This window comes from Heteronotia binoei, chromosome 1 (genome assembly GCF_032191835.1).
Source record: "Heteronotia binoei isolate CCM8104 ecotype False Entrance Well chromosome 1, APGP_CSIRO_Hbin_v1, whole genome shotgun sequence".
Taxonomy (NCBI): Eukaryota; Metazoa; Chordata; class Lepidosauria; order Squamata; family Gekkonidae; genus Heteronotia; species Heteronotia binoei.
The window spans coordinates 20,627,218-20,647,406 of NC_083223.1; the positions used below are offsets into that span (position 1 = coordinate 20,627,218).

General features: G+C 47.4%; 1 protein-coding gene across 1 annotated transcript; it reads right to left on the reverse strand.

The window, feature by feature from the left end:
- Nucleotides 1–7,121: 7,121 nt before the first annotated feature.
- On the reverse strand, nt 7,122–19,672 carry RAB20 (RAB20, member RAS oncogene family). The gene is made up of 2 exons (XM_060231873.1): nt 19,198–19,672; nt 7,122–8,038 (listed from the first exon to the last, which is right to left on the reverse strand). Exons 1-2 carry the CDS (start codon nt 19,628–19,630, stop codon nt 7,506–7,508), a joined length of 966 nt encoding a protein of 321 aa, XP_060087856.1. The 5' UTR covers nt 19,631–19,672; the 3' UTR covers nt 7,122–7,505.
- Nucleotides 19,673–20,189: the final 517 nt, after the last annotated feature.

The window sequence follows — 20,189 nt, forward strand, 5'->3', positions numbered from 1 at the left end:
GGGGTCCAACTCTATGAGCCCCAAAAGAAGGTGCCCCTATCCATTATTTTCTATGGAAGGAAGGAATTGAAAAGGTGTGCTGTCCCTTTCAATGTGATGGCCAGAACTCCCTTTGGAGTTCAATTATGCTTGTCACAGCCTTGATCTTGGCTCCACCCCTAATGTCTCCTGGCTCCACCCCCAAAGTCCCCAGATATTTCTTGAATTGGACTTGGCAACGCTATACAGGGAATTGCCTACTGGTATTTTTCCCATTCCAGCCTTGGAGGCAGACCCATGATGCTAGGAAGGCCCTCCTTTACTACATAGATCGAACCAAATCATTCCGTAAAAACAAAGCACTATTTGCTAGTCATTGAGGCCCCAAGAAGGACAAAGCTGCTTCAAGCCAGGCCATGTCCAGATGAGTAGTTGCTCCCATCCATTTGTTCTACATAGCATCTGGAGCGCCATGTCCACTTGATGTGAAAGCACAATCCACCCGATCACAGACGTCATGATGAGTTTCAACGAGTTCTCCTGCTAGACATCTGCAAGGCAGCAACCTGGTTGACAGAGGCCACATTGGCGAAGCACTACGCTTGAGACCAGGAGTGGCCAAACTGCAGCTTGGGAGCCACATATCGTGTCTCTCGAATCCCCCACCGCTGCACTGGCTGACTCAGAGAAGGCATTTGTCTCTTTAAATCACTTTTCCAAGCCAAGCTAGCCAGCAGCTTGGAGAATGCATTTAAAGTTGCTTTCTTTCCACTCCTCCCTCCCCATCTATTTTCCTTCCTTCCTTCCTTCCTTCCTTCCTTCCTTCCTTCCTTCCTTCCTTCCTTCCTTCCTTCCTTCCTTCCTTCCTTCCTTCCTTCCTGTCATGCAGCTCCCAAATATCTGGTGTTCATGTCTTGCGGCTCTCAAACATCTGGCATTTATTCTATGTGGTTCTCATGTTAAGCAAGTTTGGCCACCTCTGCTGAAGGAAAGGCGCAGATGTGGGCAAGGCTTTTCTACTGGCTCTGATCCAGTGAGAGACTTACCCCACTTCCTCCGGTGAGTAGCTCACTCTTGGTCCCAACATGGGGCTGCATAAGAAGATGGAAGATAAAAACAGAGTTGCGGTTACCTGCAGCTGTTGTGATGCCTTCTGTGCAGACATGCATTCCCTCTCTCCTGCCCTGCCATGAGCTCTCCCAGGGCCTATTGTGCCACGGAAGGGGGCTCGTGGCAGCTTAGCAGGAACTGAGGAAAGGGCGCCTGGTGACGGAGTGCATGTCATGTTGGGTGGGAATCCTGCCCATGCGTTGGCTCCAAAAAAAGGCCGGGGTACCCCCTCTTTGGAGTTTTTGAGCTAGAGAGAAAATGTCCTGTGGCCGACCTGTGCAAGCACAGTGGCAATGCGGGGCTGCACAGAAGCTGTTGATGAATGGCAGTTCCCGGTAAGTGCAACTCTGTTTTCTTCAATATTTATAGAATTCCTGTGTATATTTTTGTGCTTGTGCTTCTAATGCTGTAATTTTGTATAATCCTACCAAACGGTAAAAAAAGAGAAAAAAACCGACTCCAGGAAACACGAAAACATAGTTAAGTGCAAGAACCATGTTTGCTAAACGATGTTGTTTCCAAATTATTTTCCCCCTTTTTGCATTGAATTGCTATCATTATTCATCTAGCGTGATGGTTTGAACATTTTGATCGTCTATATGGTGAAGCGCGCCTGACCTGGCTGGCCCAGGCTAGTCTGATCTTATCAGATCTCGGAAACTGAGCAGGGTCGCCCATGAGCAAACCTGGCAAAGCAAGTTCTGATGCAGAAGGAAGCAAGATATAGGGAGAAGGAAGCAGACGACAGTGAGCTGCTCACGGGCCTGATAGGAGCCCTCCAGGGGCCTGATTCAGCCTTCGGGCCACATGTTTGACACCCCTGCCTTACAGGGTCATCATAAGCCAGCTATGACTGGATGGCACTTTTCACCACCCCCTGGTGTAGTGCTCACCTAATACAGGCAAGGTGATTGTGATAGGCTTACAGAAGAGTAAAGTGTAAACATCATCCCAAAAAAATATTGCATGTCCATCCATGGGTCAGTTAACATTATGCACCCTGCCACACATGGGAATGATGTGTAAGCAGACCAAATAAGGCCTGGTTGAACATTATGCTGGTGAGTCAAAAGAACTTACCTTTGAGAATTCTATGCATACTCAGACTCTCATTTAACTGGGCTGCTACAAGTGCAAAGTATAACACCAGTACAAAGACTTCAGTGGCATGTCTCATTCTCTTTGGCATGCAGAAGACCCCAGGTTCAATCCCCGCCATCTCCAGTTTGAAAAGGTGACGGTAAAGACATTAACCTGATAACTTGGGGAGCCTCTACTGGGCCGAGTACTAGGCAATACTGACAGATGCACCGTTCAGCATAAGTCAGCTTCTTGTGCTCTCTGAGACTCCTTTGGGTAATGAAGGGCATGGTATAAATCTAATCTCCTCTCCTCGCATGCATACAACATGCATACAACCAGCACAACACCTGTATGGGCTATGGATCTCCATAATGAACAAGTGTGCATAGTTTACTTGGCCTGAGTAACAGTCCCATACAGGGCCTTTTTTTTTGTAGCAGGAACTCCTTTGCATATTAGGTCACACCCTCCTGATGTAGCCAATCCTCCTGGAGCTTACAGCAGGCCCTGTACGAAGAGCCCTGTAAGCTCCAGGGGGATTGGCTACATCAGCGGGGTGTGGCCTAATATGCAAAGGAGTTCCTGTTACAAAAAAAAAGCCCTGGCCCCATTTAACAAATAATCTTTCTTCACCAGCATCCCATTTAAATCAGACTGCAACATGGGGAATGTGCTTCTTTCCCACACTCAACGGGAACATACGTGAACAAGCTCTATTGTCCTTTGAGTAGAACACATCACCCATTGTTCCACACATCCAGTGAATGGGGGAGAGGGAACCAGACACAGCAACAGCTCCAGAAGTAGAATAATGTACCTCACAACATTTTAGCATGGCTGGGCCCTCCAGAAACATGTGCCAAGCGCATGTCTCTTTTGGCAACAGAGTGCCGTTCCTAGAAAAGATAATCTTAAAAAATGGGCGTATATTGCGATCCAGGGGAAAGCACAATAATCCAATAGGAACACACACACACACACAGCTTCTTTAGTTCTGACTTCAGCTTCCAACTTACTCTATGCGCATCCAGAGCTCAAAACTACGATGTTGCGGTTTAACAAGGACATTATCTACAAGACGGAGAAAAGGTTCAGAGCTGCAAAGGAATGTGGTCTATGTAAAGTGAGGAAACAAATAAACACATTCCAAGGGTCCGGAAGAGAACATGCAGTGCTGGTGAGGCAGCTGGTCTCTGCCAGTCCAACAGATAGAAGTCACTGGTTCTTGGCACAAAAACAATGGAGCCAAGGTTACAGATTACACCTTTTAAAAATACAAAATTAAACAGGAGTCCAGGGGCATCTTAAGAGTCTAACAATTTTTTGTTGCAGCATCAGCATTCACAGCTCTCGACTCACAAAAACTTGTGCTGAACTAAATGGTTGATCTTCAAGATAATAGATCAAATCAGGGCTTTTTTTTGAGCAGGAATACCCAGGCCTCGGATTCAGCAGGAGCTCACAGGAGCACAGCTCTTGAACCTTTCTGAGGGTTCCACCTCCTCCTTCCCACCTTGCCCATTGAATAGTAGGTGCAGCTGCATAACGATCCCTGGATGAGTTCCACCACCTATTTTTCCACAAAACAACCCCTGGGAACACCGTTCCAGCTGGCTTGGCAGCAAGGGGTGTGGTCTAACATGCAAATATGGGGCTTTTTCTACAAAAAAGCCCTGGGTGAAATGATGGTGATGTCAGGGGGTGTGGCCTAATATGCTAATGAGTTCCTGCTCGGCTTTTTATACCAAAAAAAGCACTGGATCAAATCAATCCTGAACTCTCCCTAGACAGGGGTGTCAAACTCATATGACGGTCGAATCTGACATAAATGAGACCTTGTTAGGCCACGCCATGTCAGATCGAACTGTGTGTGTTCCTATTTAAGACTAGATAGCAGAGATAGAAACTTTATAAAGGACACAGACAAACAGAATTAAATATATTTAAAAAAAACTTAAAACATGCTTAAAACATTAGCACTCATTGGTCTTGAAGGTACTTTATTTGCATTTCTCCCATGGGATCCAAGGAACTGGGCAAATGAAGCTCTGGCTGTTTCCTTCCTTCCTTCCTTACCCAGGGGTCCAGGAAAGGGAGGATCCTCAGCCAATAGAAGGAAGAGAAGTTTGGCTCAGTAGCTCTGCTGTGCAATTGAGCAGGCCTGGCAAAGCAAGCTGTGAAGCAGAAGGAAGCAAGAGGGAGGGAGAAACAGACAAGAGCCAGTTGCTCAAAGGCCTGATAGGAGCCTTCCAGGGGCCTGATTTGGCCCCCAGGCCACATGTTTGACACCCCTGCCCTAGAAGGTATAATGACTAAACTGAGGCTGTCATGCGTTATGAGAAGACAAAAGGCTTGCTGGAAAAGACAATAATGCTAGGCTGAAGTTGAAGTAGGCAGGAAAAGAGGAAGATCAGACATGAGGTGGATTGACTCCATGAAAGAAGCCACAGCCCTCAGTTTACAAGATCAGAACAAGGCTGTTAACAATAGGATTTTTGGGAGGTCATTAATTCATAACGCGGCACTTAACACACATGCACAGACTTCGAGATGGCACTAGGCGCTTGTTTCATTTTCCGTTGGAACTATTTTTTGTACAGAAGATATTCACTTCCACTGGCCATGGAAATAGAGGCCATGTGGGACACTGCGCCTGCTCTCCTGCCCAGGAATAAAATCTGGACTAGAGGAAGACCACTCAGGCCTTTCTCGCTGGCCAGAGGCTAAAGTAGGATCACCAGGTCTAACGCAGGAAATATCTGGGGACTTTGGGGGTGGAGCCAGGAGCAAGGGTGTGACAAGCACAATTGAACTCCAAAGGGAATTCTGGCCATCACATTTAAAGGGACTGCATGCCTTTTAAATGCCTTCCCTGCATTCAAAATAATGGAGGATGGGGCACCTTTTGGGGGGGCTCATAGAACTGGACCCTCTGGCTCAATCTTTTTGAAACTTAGGGGGTGTTTTGAGGAGAAGCACCAGTTGCTGTGCTGAAAAATTTGGTGCCTCTACCTCAAAAAACAACCCCTCCAGAGCCTCAGATACCCACAGATCGATTCTCCATTACCCTATGGCGAACAGTCTCCACAGGCTATAACGGAGAGTCCAGCAGACATTTAATGAACCTCCTGAAGCAGGGGGAGGATTTCCAAACTGGGGAATCCCTTGTCCCCACCTGGGGATTGGCAACCCTCAGCTAAAACCTATCAGACCAAACCACTTTCAGCCAAGCCTCAGAAGGTCAGCTGAGCCCAATTGTGGCTGTGATCACACATGCTCAATAAGGCAGTTTCAGTCCACTTTCAATGTACTTTCAAACTGGATTTTACTGAGTAATCTGGCAAAATCCAGTTTGAAAGTGGATTGAAACTGCATTATTGGGTATGTGTAACTACAGCCTCAGAGTGGCTCACAATATCCTTTACCTTTCCCCCTCCCACAACAGACACCCTGTGAGGTAGGTGGGGCTGAGAGAGCTCTCACAGCAGCTGCCCTTTCAAGGACAACCTCTGCCAGAGCTATGGCTGACCCAAGGCCATTCCAGCAGCTGCAAGTGGAGGAGTGGGAATTCAAACCCATTTCTCCCAGAGAAGAGTCCACACGCTTAACCACTACACCAAACTGGCTCTCAGTACAGAGCATCATTGCCCCAGACAGAGAGTTCCATCTATACCTTGTGATTAATAGCCACTGATGGACCTCTGCTCCATATGTTTATCCAATCCCCTCTTGAAGCTGGCTATGCTTGCAGCCACCACCACCTCCTGTAGCTGTGAATTCCATGTGTTAATCATCCTTGGGTGAAGGACTTCCTTTTATCAGTTCTAATCTAGAGGGAAGGGGATGCTATCTTGGCAACCATCACTGTCAATCAAAAGCCTGGCGAAACATCTCTGCCATACAGGCCCTGCAAAACTGTAAAAGGTCTTGCAGGGCCCTGGTGCCATCTGGCAGAGATGGGGCCAGGACCAAAAAAGCCTTGGTCCTCATCAAGGTCATCTGGACTTCTTTAGGGCTAGGGATCACCAGCAAGTTTCAAGCAGCAGAGCATAATGCTCTTCCTGGGACATATTGGAGGAGGGGGTCCCATAGGCAGTGTGTGGCTGCAACAAAAAAGGCCAACTCCATGCTGGGAGTTATTAGGAAGGGAATTGAAAACAAATCAGCCAGTATTATAATGCCCCTGTATAAATTGATGGTGCGGCCTCATTTGGAGTACTGTGTACAATTCTGGTCACCGCACCTCAAAAAAGATATTATAGCATTGGAAAAAGTGCAGAGAAGGGCAACTAGAATGATTAAAGAGTTGGAACACATTCCCTATGAAGAAAGGTTAAAACGCTTGGGGCTCTATAGCTTGGAGAAACATTGACTGACGGGTGACATGATAGAGGTTTACAAGATTATGCATGGGATAGAGAAGGTAGGGAAAGAAGTACTTTTCTCCCTTTCTCACAATACAAGAACTCATGAGCGCTCAATGAAATTGATGAGCAGTTGGGTTAGAATGGATAAAAGGAAGTACTTCTTCACCCAAAGGGTGATTAACACGTGGAATTCACTGCCACAAGAGGTAGTGGCGGCTACAAGCATAGCCAGCTTCAAGAGAGGATTGGATAAATACATGGAGCAGAGGTCCATCAGTGGTTATTAGCTACAGCGTATTGTTGGAACTCTCTGTATGGGGCAGTGATGCTCTGTATTCTGGGTGCTTATTGGAGGGCACAGTGGGAGGGCTTCTAGTGTCCTGGCCCCACTGATGGACCTCCTGACGGCACCTTGGGTTTTTTTGGCCACTGTGTGACACAGATGGTTGGACTGGATGGGCTATTGGCCTGATCCAACATGGCTTCTCTTCGATTTTTTGTGAGCTGAAAGCAGATAACACCATCATCTTTCCTTAAGAAGTACTCACACAATCAAAGCAACCCTTCTTTGCTTACACAAAGTTATGCAAATATTCCAAAAATGTTTATTATTTGAACAAAAAAGTGAAAGATGTGAATTTAAAAAAAATAAACAGTGACAGATCAGTGAAACATCTCATGGGTAGAAAGTACACAGAGGTCAAGAGGACAAAGAATGATTAGAAAGTTTGAGAAGAACAGCTTGTATGAAAGAGTTATTTTTTAAAAAAATCACTGTTCTCCTCTTAAATAATCTGCCCCTCTTCTATTACCCCCATTCTTTTACTCAGATCAAAGTTTACAGAAGATCTATTCTGAAAAATAGATTTCCCCAACTTAGCCTTGACAGCCGTCTGTGTTGTAGCCAATTTAAACTGCTATACTGTTCAATTTAGTACAGGAGGGAAAGATTTCACGCTTCATGGTTCATCTGCAGCAGCCTGGTTGTGTATTTTTGGCTGCCTTGTAATTATTTAAGTCTACAATTTGTGACGGTCCTTCAGTTTTCTGCTCCAAAATTGTCGGTACCACCATATCAAACACAGTTTCAAAAAGATGGTCCACCATGTATCCAGTTTTTGCACTAGTTTCAAAGCACATTTTTTCTGCCGCCGGGGCATCTTTCTCATCCAACATTCTGTACTTCAAGATCTTCTTATAAAGTGCGATAGCGTCATCTATGTGGACTTGTCTTTTCACTTTGGTTGAAGTGCAGCCGCTGATGGGTTTCTCAGATGGACATTCATCTTCCGTTTCCGTCAGGAAGGCGCAAGAGTCTGTGAGATCCACTTTGTTCCCGACAACAGCAAAGATGCAGTCTGCGTTGGCTGTGTCCGTCAAGGCCAGGAACCGATCTTCCAGCTCCACGATGCTCTGCAAGTTGGTGACATCGTAGGTGAGGATAACAGCAGCTGCTCCTCGGCAGTACATCGATCCAAGGCCATGAAACTGTTCACGTCCTAGAAGAACAAGAGGAGAAGTGAAAGCAATGCCTCAGAGAAGAGAGCCAATAATAATAATAAGATGATGATGATGATGATGATGATGATGATGATGATGATGATGATGATATTGGATTTATATCCCACCCTCCACTCTGAGTGGCTCACAATCTCCTTTATCTTCCTCCCCTACAACAGACACCCTGTGAGGTGGGTGGGGCTGAGAGGACTCTCACAGCAGCTGCCTTTTCAAGGACAACCTCTGCCAGAGCTATGGCTGACCCAAGGCCATTCCAGCAAATGCAGGAGTGGGGAATCAAACACGGTTCTCCCAGATAAGAGTCCACACACTTAACCACTACACCAAACTGGCTCTCACACATACTGGCTCTCAGTCACACCATGAGCTGGAAGATCAAGTTTGCATAGGAAAAAAATACGTTATTTGCAAATAAAGGAAGCTACCTGAGAGGCTTGACAATACAGTAATAACACCTAATTTTATACCTGAAGTTGTCTCTCCTCAAAAATACCTCATTATGACATTATTGGGCATGCTCAATTGAACTTTGTTTAAAACTTGAGCACGCGTATCAACAAAACACATTTGTCAGCACTTTTTAATTGGTGGTACTTTTGATCCCACCAATAATATGCTAAATGGAAACCCGTGTTTCAAGCCAAAATTTCAAGCCCATGGTTCAAGGTTCCATTTCCAGACACCTTAATGAGCAATACAAACCATAAATTTCAAATGATGAGGGTTCAAAAGACATTCAGCTTACATTAGCAAGTTTTACTATAGCTAATTGATGAAGACGACACGTGTTGAACTCTAGGTGATCTTCTTTTCCACTTCTCCAATTATGTGCCATAGGTGTTTTAATTTAAAAACCTTATTGAGGACTAGAGCTGGCAAATGGCTTCGAAAGACAGCGGCGTACTTGTACAGGAAAATTGACTGCTCCAGGCCAAATTAAAAGTTTCCTGCCTTTTGCTTAAAGAGTTCATGTTTAAAGTTCAGGCCTGTCCTTCTGACTCCAGTGCTTGACCTGAACTGTTAAATCAATAGTCAATATGAGGCTAGCACCAATATTCTTGAGAGGGGGGGTCTTTGACCCTTACAAAAGGATTGTAGACTCTGTTTTTCTCTGTCCTAAGGGGGCTCAGAGCAGCTTACCATCACCTTTCTCTTCCTCTCCCTGCAACAGGAACCTTGTGAGCAAAATACTCCCTCTAAGATGTGGAGTCTTGTGAGCAAAAATTCTACTTTGTGAGCTACTGACATTATAGGTGTAAGCTACTGCATAAATCAACTTGCTCTGGGGCCATTTTTCCTAAGCTAAGACAAGAATATGTGAGCCGGTGGCTAAAAATCTGTGAGCTAGCTCACACTAACTCAGCTTAGAGGGAACACTGCTTGTGAGGCAGGTGGGGCTGAGAGAATTCTGAGGGAACTGTGACTGACCTACGGTTACCCAGCAGGCTTCATGTGGAGGAGTGGGGAATCAAACCACTTAACCACTACCCTATACTGACTCATGGTATATGGGTTGCTAGATGTTAGGGTTTGAAAAGTGACTTGAGATGGCGTTATACACCCATGACATATTGACAAGCAAGCTGCCAGGAATTAGCTTCTGATTTAAGAACTGCTAACAGCAGCAGGGGGCCCCCAAGAGAGAAGTTGTGGTCGGCACCTTTCACCCAACTTACACTGCAGCCTCTTTCAGCCTTCTCCCCTACTAACGGCCAAAGGAAGCTCAGTGAGGAAATAATTGGTTATCAAGCAGAGAAAGAGACTGGCATGTGATAAGCTACTCCTGGAAACAGGAAGTGAGGCAAGAGTCTTCTCCAGGGAGGTCTTGCCAAAGTTAAGAGGGGAATTCCTCAAGTCATTCTCCAGGCTGGCAGAGTCCTTTACAGCATTAAAACCTCCAAAGAAGATAATTCTAGCAGGGTGAGATCAGACGCACATGACTCTGTTTCTTAGGTGAGAATGAAACTTAGCTTCTCTTCGCCACGAACTGAATGACTCGCAGACCTGTCTTGAGCAATGGAATCTTTGTTTCCAAGAAATATATAAAGAAGTGAGGCTCCTCACAGGGATAGTATGACTTGGTTTTGCTGGAGGGTTTCTCAATGGAACTCCTTTCTGCATCTGGCACTAAACGGCCTGCCCTCTACAGTTAAAATGCTTATTTTCCATCATGTGTTCAAACCAAGTTAGTTTATGGAGGAATCACTGGCTTGGAGGGTAAATTATTTGGGAAATCTCTCTCCCTCCACAGCACGCCCCTGAGCTCTGCAGTTCAAAGATCACATCCAGCTTTGGACCCTGGCAGTCCAACCATTTAACACAACAGCCTTAACTACCAACAGAGATATGAGATCAGGAAACTACTCACCGAAGTCCAAATCTAAGACAAAAAGAGGAGTATTTTTAACCTTCGGTACACTCCCATACAGCACAGGGAGTAAAAGGTTAAGAAAATGTTTGGTGGTGGAAAGTGCGGTCAAATCACAACTGTCTTATGGCGACTCCGTAGGGTTTCCAAGGCAAGAGATGAACAGAGGTGATTTGCCATTGCCTGCCTCTGAACAGCAATTCTAGGCTCCCACACAAGGCTTTTTTTATAGCAGGAATTCCTTTGCATATTAGGCCACACACCCCTGATGCAGCCAATCCTCCAAGAGCTTATAGCAGGCCCTGTAATAACAGCCTTGTAAGCTCTTGGAGAATTGGCTACATGAGAGGGGTGTGGCCTAATATGCAAAGGAGTTCCTGCCACAAAAAAAGCCCTGCCCAGATACTAACCAGTGCCAATCCTGCTTAGTTCCTGAAATTGGGCTAGCCTGGGCTATCCATATCAGAGCAAATTATTATTATTATAGATTCATAATCACTTTATCAAATTTGTCTGAAATCTGGAGAGATTATAACCCCTCAGCAGGTAGTTTCTTCGTGTCTGATTTCATAGTGACGGGACGAATTGTCTTCATTTTATAAAGGACTCAGTTTCCAGGTTGCATAATGGAAGAATGCTAAAACAAAAAGCAGCCCCCTTCCAAGACACTGTGAGAAGCTGGGCAGTGGGGTGGGATCTACTTAGCATGGACAGCTTACCTACCAAAAGTAATCCATCTACAGGAATTCTCCAGGAGAACCTCTGTTTGAGTCATTCTGCTGGTTAACTTGGACTAGTCACATTGCACTACTGTAGAACATAAAGCATATTTTGTGTGATGTTCTCTAACAAAAGTCTTATGGAGGTATTATTTGTGGACATGTGAGCGAAGATCATCCATCAACAGGAATCCTCACATGAAACTGTTATTCGTCATACTTATGTGGCATGGCCAACCAATTTACAGACTATTAAACTATTACACGCTCTGACATGGATAGCCCAGGATAGCCTGATCTCATCAAATTTCAGAAAATGAACAGGGTCAACTCTGGTTAGCACTTGGATGGGAAACCACCCAGGAAGTCCAGGGTTGCGACACAGAAGTCAGCAATGGCAAACCACCTCTGAACGTCCCTTGCCCTTGCCTATGGGGTCACCGTAAGGAGGCTGCAACTCAACAGCACTTTTCACCACCAAACTATTACATGTACCCAGGGCTTTCTTTGTAGAAAAAGCCCAGCAGGAGGCCCAGGAAGCACAGTTCGGCCCAGGAAGCTGCCGCCACAACTTTGGAAGGAGGGTGGGAGCCCTGGGCATCTAAGGCAGAGCTGCGCTCCGGTGTGCCCTGGCTCAAAAAAAAAAAAAAAAAGCTCTGCGTGTACCATTTCCTTTGACAGCAGAGAATTCAGCAAGACTCGATTCCTGAGAAGAGCAAATGGCTTCAGGCTGCAATTCAACTGTACTCCCAAAAGGAGAAGTTCAGAAGAACCACCAAGTTCATTTTGCAATACGATAGCACAGTTCATCCTTGCATTTCTTAAGACACGCGGAAAACGGTCTCAGAAGGGTTACAAAACTTATAATTAGAGCGCCTCCAACATCTGGGATGGCATCCAAAACAAGTTCCCTCAAAGTAAGAACACAACACAAGTCCCAAGGCCAGATCGCCTGGATGGCATTTGGGGAGTGCTGGGGAAGAGCTGGATTTAGCAGGGCCCCGAAGACAACTGTATCATTTATATCAACAGAAGAAGGGACGTAAATGTAAATCATGCTCACTGAACTTGGTGAGAAGTCAGAACACCGCCTGCCTCCCACTCCACCCCCACAGGCATGACCGAGGAATTAATTCCTGCTAACTCTGAAGGACCGTCTTCTATCCAATGCTCCTGTCTGGGAATTAAGATCGCAGGGAGAGGCCCTCTTGACTGTCCCATTCATCAAAGCTCATTTGGTGGCTACACAAGAGAGGGCCTTTTCGGTGGCAGCCCCACAATTCTGGAACAGCCTCCCCAGGGAGATGTGCCCCGTCCCCTCACTTTCAATCTTTATGGAGACAGTTTTATTTTGCACCACATTTGGTTACGTTTACTAGCCATTTCAAATTTTCAATTGCTCTAGATCAGTGGTTCCCAACCTTTCTGATGATGATGATTTATGATATGAGATTTATACCCCGTCCTCCACTCCAAATTTCAGAGTCAGCTCACAATCTCCTTTATCTCCCTCCCCCACAACAGACACCCTATGAGGTAAATGAAGATATTGGATTTATATCCCGCCCTCCACTCCGAAGAGTCAGAGTGGCTCACAATCTCCTTTACTTTCTTCTCCCACAACAGACAACCTGTGAAGTAAATGAAGATATTGGATTTATATCCCGCCCTCCACTCCAAAGAGTCTCATAGTGGCTCACAATCTCCTTTACCTTCCTGCCCCACAACAGACACCCTGTGAGGTAAATGAAGATATTGGATTTATATCCCACCCTCCACTCCAAAGAGTCTCAGAGTGGCTCACAATCCCCTTTACCTTCCTCCCCCACAACAGACACCCTGTGAGGTAAATGAAGATATTGGATTTATATCCCGCCCTCCACTCCAAAGAGTCTCAGAGTGGCTCACAATCTCCTTTACCTTCCTCCCCCACAACAGACACCCTGTGAGGTAGATGAAGATATTGGATTTATATCCTGCCCTCCACTCCGAAGAGTCTCAGAGTGGCTCACAATCTCCTTTACCTTCCTCCCCCACAACAGACACCCTGTGAGGTAGATGAAGATATTGGATTTATATCCCGCCCTCCACTCCGAAGAGTCTCAGAGTGGCTCACAATCTCCTTTACCTTCCTCCCCCACAACAGACACCCTGTGAGGTAGATGAAGATATTGGATTTATATCCCGCCCTCCACTCCGAAGAGTCTCAGAGTGGCTCACAATCTCCTTTACCTTCCTCCCTCACAACAGACACCCTGTGAGGTAAATGAAGATATTGGATTTATATCCCGCCCTTCACTCCAAAGAGTCTCAGAGTGGCTCACAATCTCCTTTACCTTCCTCCCCCACAACAGACACCCTGTGAGGTAAATGAAGATATTGGATTTATATCCCGCCCTCCACTCCAAAGAGTCTCAAGAGTGGCTCACAATCTCCTTTACCTTCCTCCCCCACAACAGACACCCTGTGAGGTAAATGAAGATATTGGATTTATATCCCGCCCTCCACTCCAAAGAGTCTCAGAGTGTCTCACAATCTCCTTTACCTTCCTCCCCCACAACAGTCACCCTGTGAGGTGAGTGGGGCTGAGAGGGCTCTCACAGCAGCTGCCCTTTCAAGGACAACTTCTGCCAGAGCAATGGCTGACCCAAGGCCATTCCAGCAGCTGCAAGTGGAGGAGTGGGGAATCAAACTCGGTTCTCCCAGATAAGATCCTGCGCACTTAACCACTACACCAAACTGGCTCTCTTTTGGCACCGGGGACTAGTTTTGTGGGAGACAATTTTTCCACAGACCAGCGGGGGAGTGCTGGGGTTGTTAAGGACCCCTATACTAGATGACCCTGGGGAGTCTCTTTCAACTCTGTGATTCTATGACTCTAGCTGCCTTGAGCTCCGTAAGGAAGAAAGGCAGCTAATTAATGTTTTAAATTAATAAATAACTCTACAGCCAGCTGTGGCTCACCCCCAACAGCGACAGGGAGACTCTTCTCAAAGCATGTGGCTTTATGTCCGTATGCAAAGGAGGAGGGGAGGGACCTGTAATGGGAAGCATGACTGAAAGGCCCTGTGAAACAGAAATAGAAATCACACCTCTCTTCCGAGCCTCTGTCCATAACACCCACTCACGCCTTTTACACAGTTCATTCTATGGTTATGTGATCTGTATTGTGACCATTTCATTGAGTGATGCATTTCTTTTGCAGTCTCGGCTGTTGTAGAAACAGTGGACTCCATGCCAGGGCTGTTGTATGCCCCTTGGCTTTAGTCTTTTTGCATGATTATGAATATGCACTGTCATTTATCACCAGGGCTTTTTTTGTAGCAAGAACTCCTTTGCATATTAGGCTACACGCTCTACCCACCCCACCCTCATGTAGCCAATCCTCCTAGAACTTACAGGGCTCTTCTTACAGGGCCTACTGTAAGCTCTTGGAGGATTGGCTACATCGAGGGGATGTAGCCTCCGGGTGGAATTCTAGCAGGAGCTCCTTTGCATATTAGGCCACACACCCCTGATGTAGCCAATCCTCCCAAAGCTTACAAAAAAGAGACTTGTAAGCTCTTGGAGGATTGGCTACATCAGGGGTGTGTGGCCTAATATGCAAAGGAGCTCCTGCTAGAATTCCACCGCTGTGTAGCCTAATATGCAAAGAGTTCTAGCTACAAAAAAAGCCCTGTTCATCACGTAGCACACCCAAGCCAGCCCCATCTCGTCAGATCTTGGAAACTCAGTAGGGCTGGCCCTGCTAGTATTGGGATGGGAGATCACCAAAGAACCCCACGGTTGTAACATGGAGGCAAGCAACGGAAACCAACTCTGAATGTCTCTTTCCTTAAAAGAGACCCTAGTGAGGTCACCATAAGTCAGATGACTTGATAGCAAAAAAACAAAAACAAAACCCACCCAGTACACATTTGAAGACTGGCTGAAACTAAGAAAACAAGGCTAACAACAGATGTGGGCTTTTTTTTGTAGCAGGAACTGCTTTGCATATGAGGCCACACACCCCTGATGTAGCCTATACTCCTGGGGTTTACAGAAGGCCCTGTACTAAGAGCCCTACTAGCTCCAGGAGGATTGGCTACATCAGGGGTGTGTGGCCTCATATGCAAAGGAGCTCCTGCTACAACAAAAAGCCCTAGATGTGACAATACAAAAAAGGCCTACCTCAAAAGTCCATATAAATGATGTGTCTTCAACACCTCAATGTACAGCGCATCTACTACATATTCAAGAGCCAAGTGAAATGACACTTGCCACCCTGTCCCTCTCAAAAGACCAGGCATGGTTCTTATGCCGTGACCTGAGACAGTCATAAGAACATAAGAGAAGCCATGTTGGATCAGGCCAATGGCCCATCCAGTCCAACACTCTGTCACACAGTGGCCAAAAAACCCCAAGTGCCATCAAGAGGTCCACCAGTGGGGCTAGAAGCCCTTCCACTGTGCCCCCCCCCAAGCACTGCCAAGGGAGCAGATTTGAGGGGCAACAACAGCCCCTCTCCCCCATTGCAGCCCATTCACTGCTCCCATCCAGGTGCTGGAACACATGGTATTCCCGACCCCAGGGCTTTTTTGGTAGCAGCAACTCCTTTGCATATTAGGCCACACCCCTCTGATGCAGCCAATCCTCCAAGAGCTTCCAGTAGGCCCTGTAAGAAGAGTCCTGTAAGCTCTTGGAGAATTGGCTACTTCATGAGGGTGTGGCCTAATATGCAAAGGAGTTCCTGCTACAAAAAAGCCCTGCCCAACCCCCTTGCTCCCACAATCTGCTTTAAAGGCTCCACTTGACAGCTCCTGATGGATCGCAAGGTTCCTTCTTCTCACAGGAGCTGAGCCATCTTTTGGATTACCTTGTGGCCAGGTGAAGCAAAACAGCAAGCAAGAGAAGAAGTAATCTTTCAGAGATTCAGGACACCCTATAAGGCTATTTTTTAAAGACAGTAAAACAGCAAACAGGTGAGAGAGTCACCTCCTCTGGTTTCCGGGTGGGGGCAACAGCAAAACACCCTAAGCTGCCCCTACAGAGGACTGACGGAACACAGCAAAAATCCTTTCGAGGAACAAGGAAACCCTGAGACCAAAAAACACTCCTTTGGTTTAAGAGTTACAAATGCTCACGCACCAAAAATCAAGGGAACTATTCCGTTTTTGCCATCTAGGGTTACTTCTATATCCCAAAAGCAGTGAGCGCAATCTGATCGCTCACACTTCGCACACACTCTTAGCAAGGCCGTAGCCAGGATTTTAAAAATCAGGGGGCACCCTTTGCCGTCCACTGCGGGGCTTGCCACTTCTCAGAAGCTTCCTGGGACGGGAGCAAAAGCTGGAGGCTCTGAAAGGGACCTACTCTAAAACTTTGGAGTCAAGAAGGAACGGCTGCTTTTGCTGCTGCACTGCACTGTGCCCTGCTCAGCTCTCCTGCCTCAGGCTGCTGCTGCTGACCGTCTGACAGTTTAGCTATGGCAAAAAGGGGGGGGGGAGCAGACTGCCCCTGTCCCAGAGGGCTGCCTGGAAGTCAGGAGGCCTTGCCTGGAAGTCAGGGGCAGTGCCCCTACAGACACGCCCCCACCCGTGGCTACGGACCTGACTCTTAGCCAAGACCCACACTTTCCCTTGGCCTTTCATATCCAGGGAGTCAGGAGTTACACAGAAATTGGAGTCAGGGATCCATTAAACTGAGAACAGACTAAGAGCTTGGCAATCAATCTGCCCAAAAGCTTTAACACCATGCAATCTATTGCCGATTCAGCCAAAGCCAGCAAACTAAGTGTTCAAGCACTATTAATATAAATAAATAAAAATTTATTATTATTATTACTACTATTATTATTACTATTATTCGTTTTTTCACCAGGCCTTTTTTCAACAAGATATGGGTAGCTTACACACCTGGTGGGTTAGAACATAGCATACAGAGAACAAACGACTTACGAATGCCTAATGTTCCAGGCACCACTCGCTCACTTTCAAATGTTTCGCTACCCATAAAATCTAGAAACTTGGACTGACCACAAAAAGAAAAGCTCTGTCTGCTAAACTCCTTGTTAGAAACAGCGTTCTGAGGGGGAACCGGCAGCCTCAAGGAACAGACCAATTCATAACCAATTTTAAATATAAAACCTTGAGGTTCAAGCCAGTTGGTCTGCAGTGAAACAGCTACAAGATGCAAGTCCACCTGAGAGAGCAAGATTTTTGGGGGGGAAGCGGAGTAGGAGTTTGAGAATCAAAGCTGCCCAGAGGTGTCTGGCAAATGGAGCTCTTATTCCTGAAAACTTATACTCTGGAACTTTCTTTGATCTCTGAGGAGCCGGTGGACTTTGACCTAGGAGTAATCCAAGTAAAGTTAAGCCATTTTTCAAAAAAACTGGGCCCAGAAGTATTTAACAGCACTGTGCCAACAGCAGCCATGCCAGCACATTACCTATCATTTCCCCAGGTGATCCAGGTTACTTTTTAAAATCTTCTTGGGGACTTCTCCAAGGCTGCAGAAGTTCTGTACCGATGTTACCTGGAACGCTTTGAAATGAAGGCCAGGATCACGCACAATCACTATTGTGGGGGTGGCCGAACTTGCTTAATGTAAGAGCCACACAGAATAAATGTCAGATGTTTGAAAGCCACAAGGAAGGAAGGCAGACAGACAGACAGACGATTTATATTCTGCCCTCCATTCTGAGTCTCAGAGTGGCTCACAATCTCCTTTATCTTCCTCCCCCACAACAAACACCCTGTGAGATAGGTGGCACTGAGAGAGCTCTCCCAGAAGCTGCCCTTTCCAGGACAATTGCTACGAGAGCTGTGGCTGACCCAAGGCCATTCCAGCAGATGCAAGTGGAAGAGTGAGGAATCAAATCTGGTTCTCCCAGATAAGAGTCTGCACACTTAACCACTACAATGGGAGGGAGGAAGGAAATGGATGGGGAGGGAGGGAGAAGTGGAAAGAAATATACAGTACTTTAACTTTAAATGCACTCTCCAAGTCACCAGCTGGCTTGGCAAAGTGATTTAAAGAGACAAATGCCTTCTCCAAGCCAGCTAACAGGGCAGTGGGGATTTCAAGAAACTTGGACTGACCACAAAAACAAAAGCTCTGTGTTAGAAACTGCGTTCTCACGGGGAAATTGCAACCTCGAGTGACAGACATGTCCATTCGCAACCAATTTTAGATACAAAACCTTCAGGAGTAACTCAAGAGAGTTTTGAGAGCCACACGATATGTGTGAAAGAGGCATATGTGGCTCCCGAGCAGCAGTTTGGCCACCCCTGAGCTACTAGTAACCCCCAGGTCCTTGAACTCAAACTGCACTGCCCAACAGGCTGTGGCACAGTGGAACAGTCCCCTCTACTCCAAAGCAATTTGGGGCCAGTCTCCATCAGCCTGACCTACCTCAAAGGGTTGCTGTGAGGACACAACACAGCTCCTTAGCTGAGATCAAAGTGCACTGGACAGAAGAGCAGATCAACACAGCAGGCAGGCGACCCCTCCACCCCCAGCCCCCAGGGCTGTGGCGGCACGGAGGCCATTGGGCGTGGGGAGAGCCAAACTCACTTAATGAAAGAGCCACATAAAGTAAACATTCGATGTTTGAGAGTTGCAAGACATGCGCATCAGGGGAAGGAAGGAAGGAATCATAGAATCCTAGAGCTGGAAGGGACCTCTAGGGCCATCTAGTCCAACCCCCTGCACAATGCAGGAAACTCACAAACACCTCCCCCTAAATTCACAGGCTCTTCATTGCTGTCAGATGGCCATCTCGACTCTATTTAAAAACCTCCAAGGAAGGAGAGCCCACCACCTCCCGAGGAAGATGGGGAAGGAGAGGTGGGAAGAAAGCAACTTTAACTTTAAATGCATTCTCCAATCTGCCAGCTGACTTGGCCCGGAGAAGCGATTTAAAGAGAGAAATGCCTTCTCCAAACCACCCAGTGGGGACTTTGCGAGCCGCACCAGATGCGTAAAAAAGCCACATGTGGCCCCCGGGTCGCAGTTTGGCCCCCCAGCTCCCCGCCAAGTCCTCCCCTCGGCTGCGCCCTCCTCAGCTGACCTGCGGTGTCCCAGAGGGAGATGTGGTGCGGCCCCCACTGCTTGAGGAAGAAGGCGCCGCCGACCGTGCTGACCGTGCCCTGGAAGCGGCGCTCCATGTAGCGGTGCAGCAGCGACGTCTTGCCCACGTTCATGTCGCCCAGCAGCACCACCTTGCCGTCGGGCTTCATACCGCCCCGAGAGGGACTCAGGCAGGCAGCCCGGGACGCTCGAGGGCCCCTCTCGCCCTCCTCCTCCTCCTTCCTGGCGGCCGGAAAGGGAAAGAGCCGGGCGGGCCCTCCGGAGACCTCCGCGCTGCCCCGGGACTCCAGCTGGGAAGTTGGGCGAGTGGAGACATCCGGAGGGCGCCTGGCGGACGAGGCGGGGCGGTGGGAGGGGAAAGGCGGCGGAGGTGCGCTGCCCTGGCCGCTCTGGAGTTGCGAAGCTGCCCCCATCGACGCCGCCCACCAGTCCCCAGGAGCCCGGGCGGAACGAGCGCCCCGAAGCGGCCCCTTTGGAGAGAGCGCCTTTCTGCCTGCTATTTATAGAAAAGCTGGAAGAAGGGCGCGCGGAAGAGCCGAGGAGGGGGAAGAAGGGGCACGTAGGGTTGCCAATCCCCAGGTGGGGGCAGGGGATCCCCCGGTTTGGAGCCTCCCCCTTCAGGGTCATCAGAAAGCGGGGGGGGGGGGGAGGGATGTCTGCTGGGCGCTCCATTATTCCCTATGGAGACTGATTCCCATAAGGTATAATGGAGAATTGAATTGCAGGTATCTGGGGCTCTGGGGGCGCTGTTTTTGAGGTAGAGGCACCAACGTCTTGATATCTAGAACAGACGTCTTTGGAAGGGCTTTTTTTAGTTGCATGAACTAAATACTTGGACGATTGTCATTCCCTTGTGATTGGAAGGACTTCTTTTGAACAGTCTTCTGTTTATGTTTTTTTTTTTGCTACATGCTTTCTATTTGAAGTTCTGTGTGTAAGTTTTGTCAGTACACCACTGACCTCTACATTACA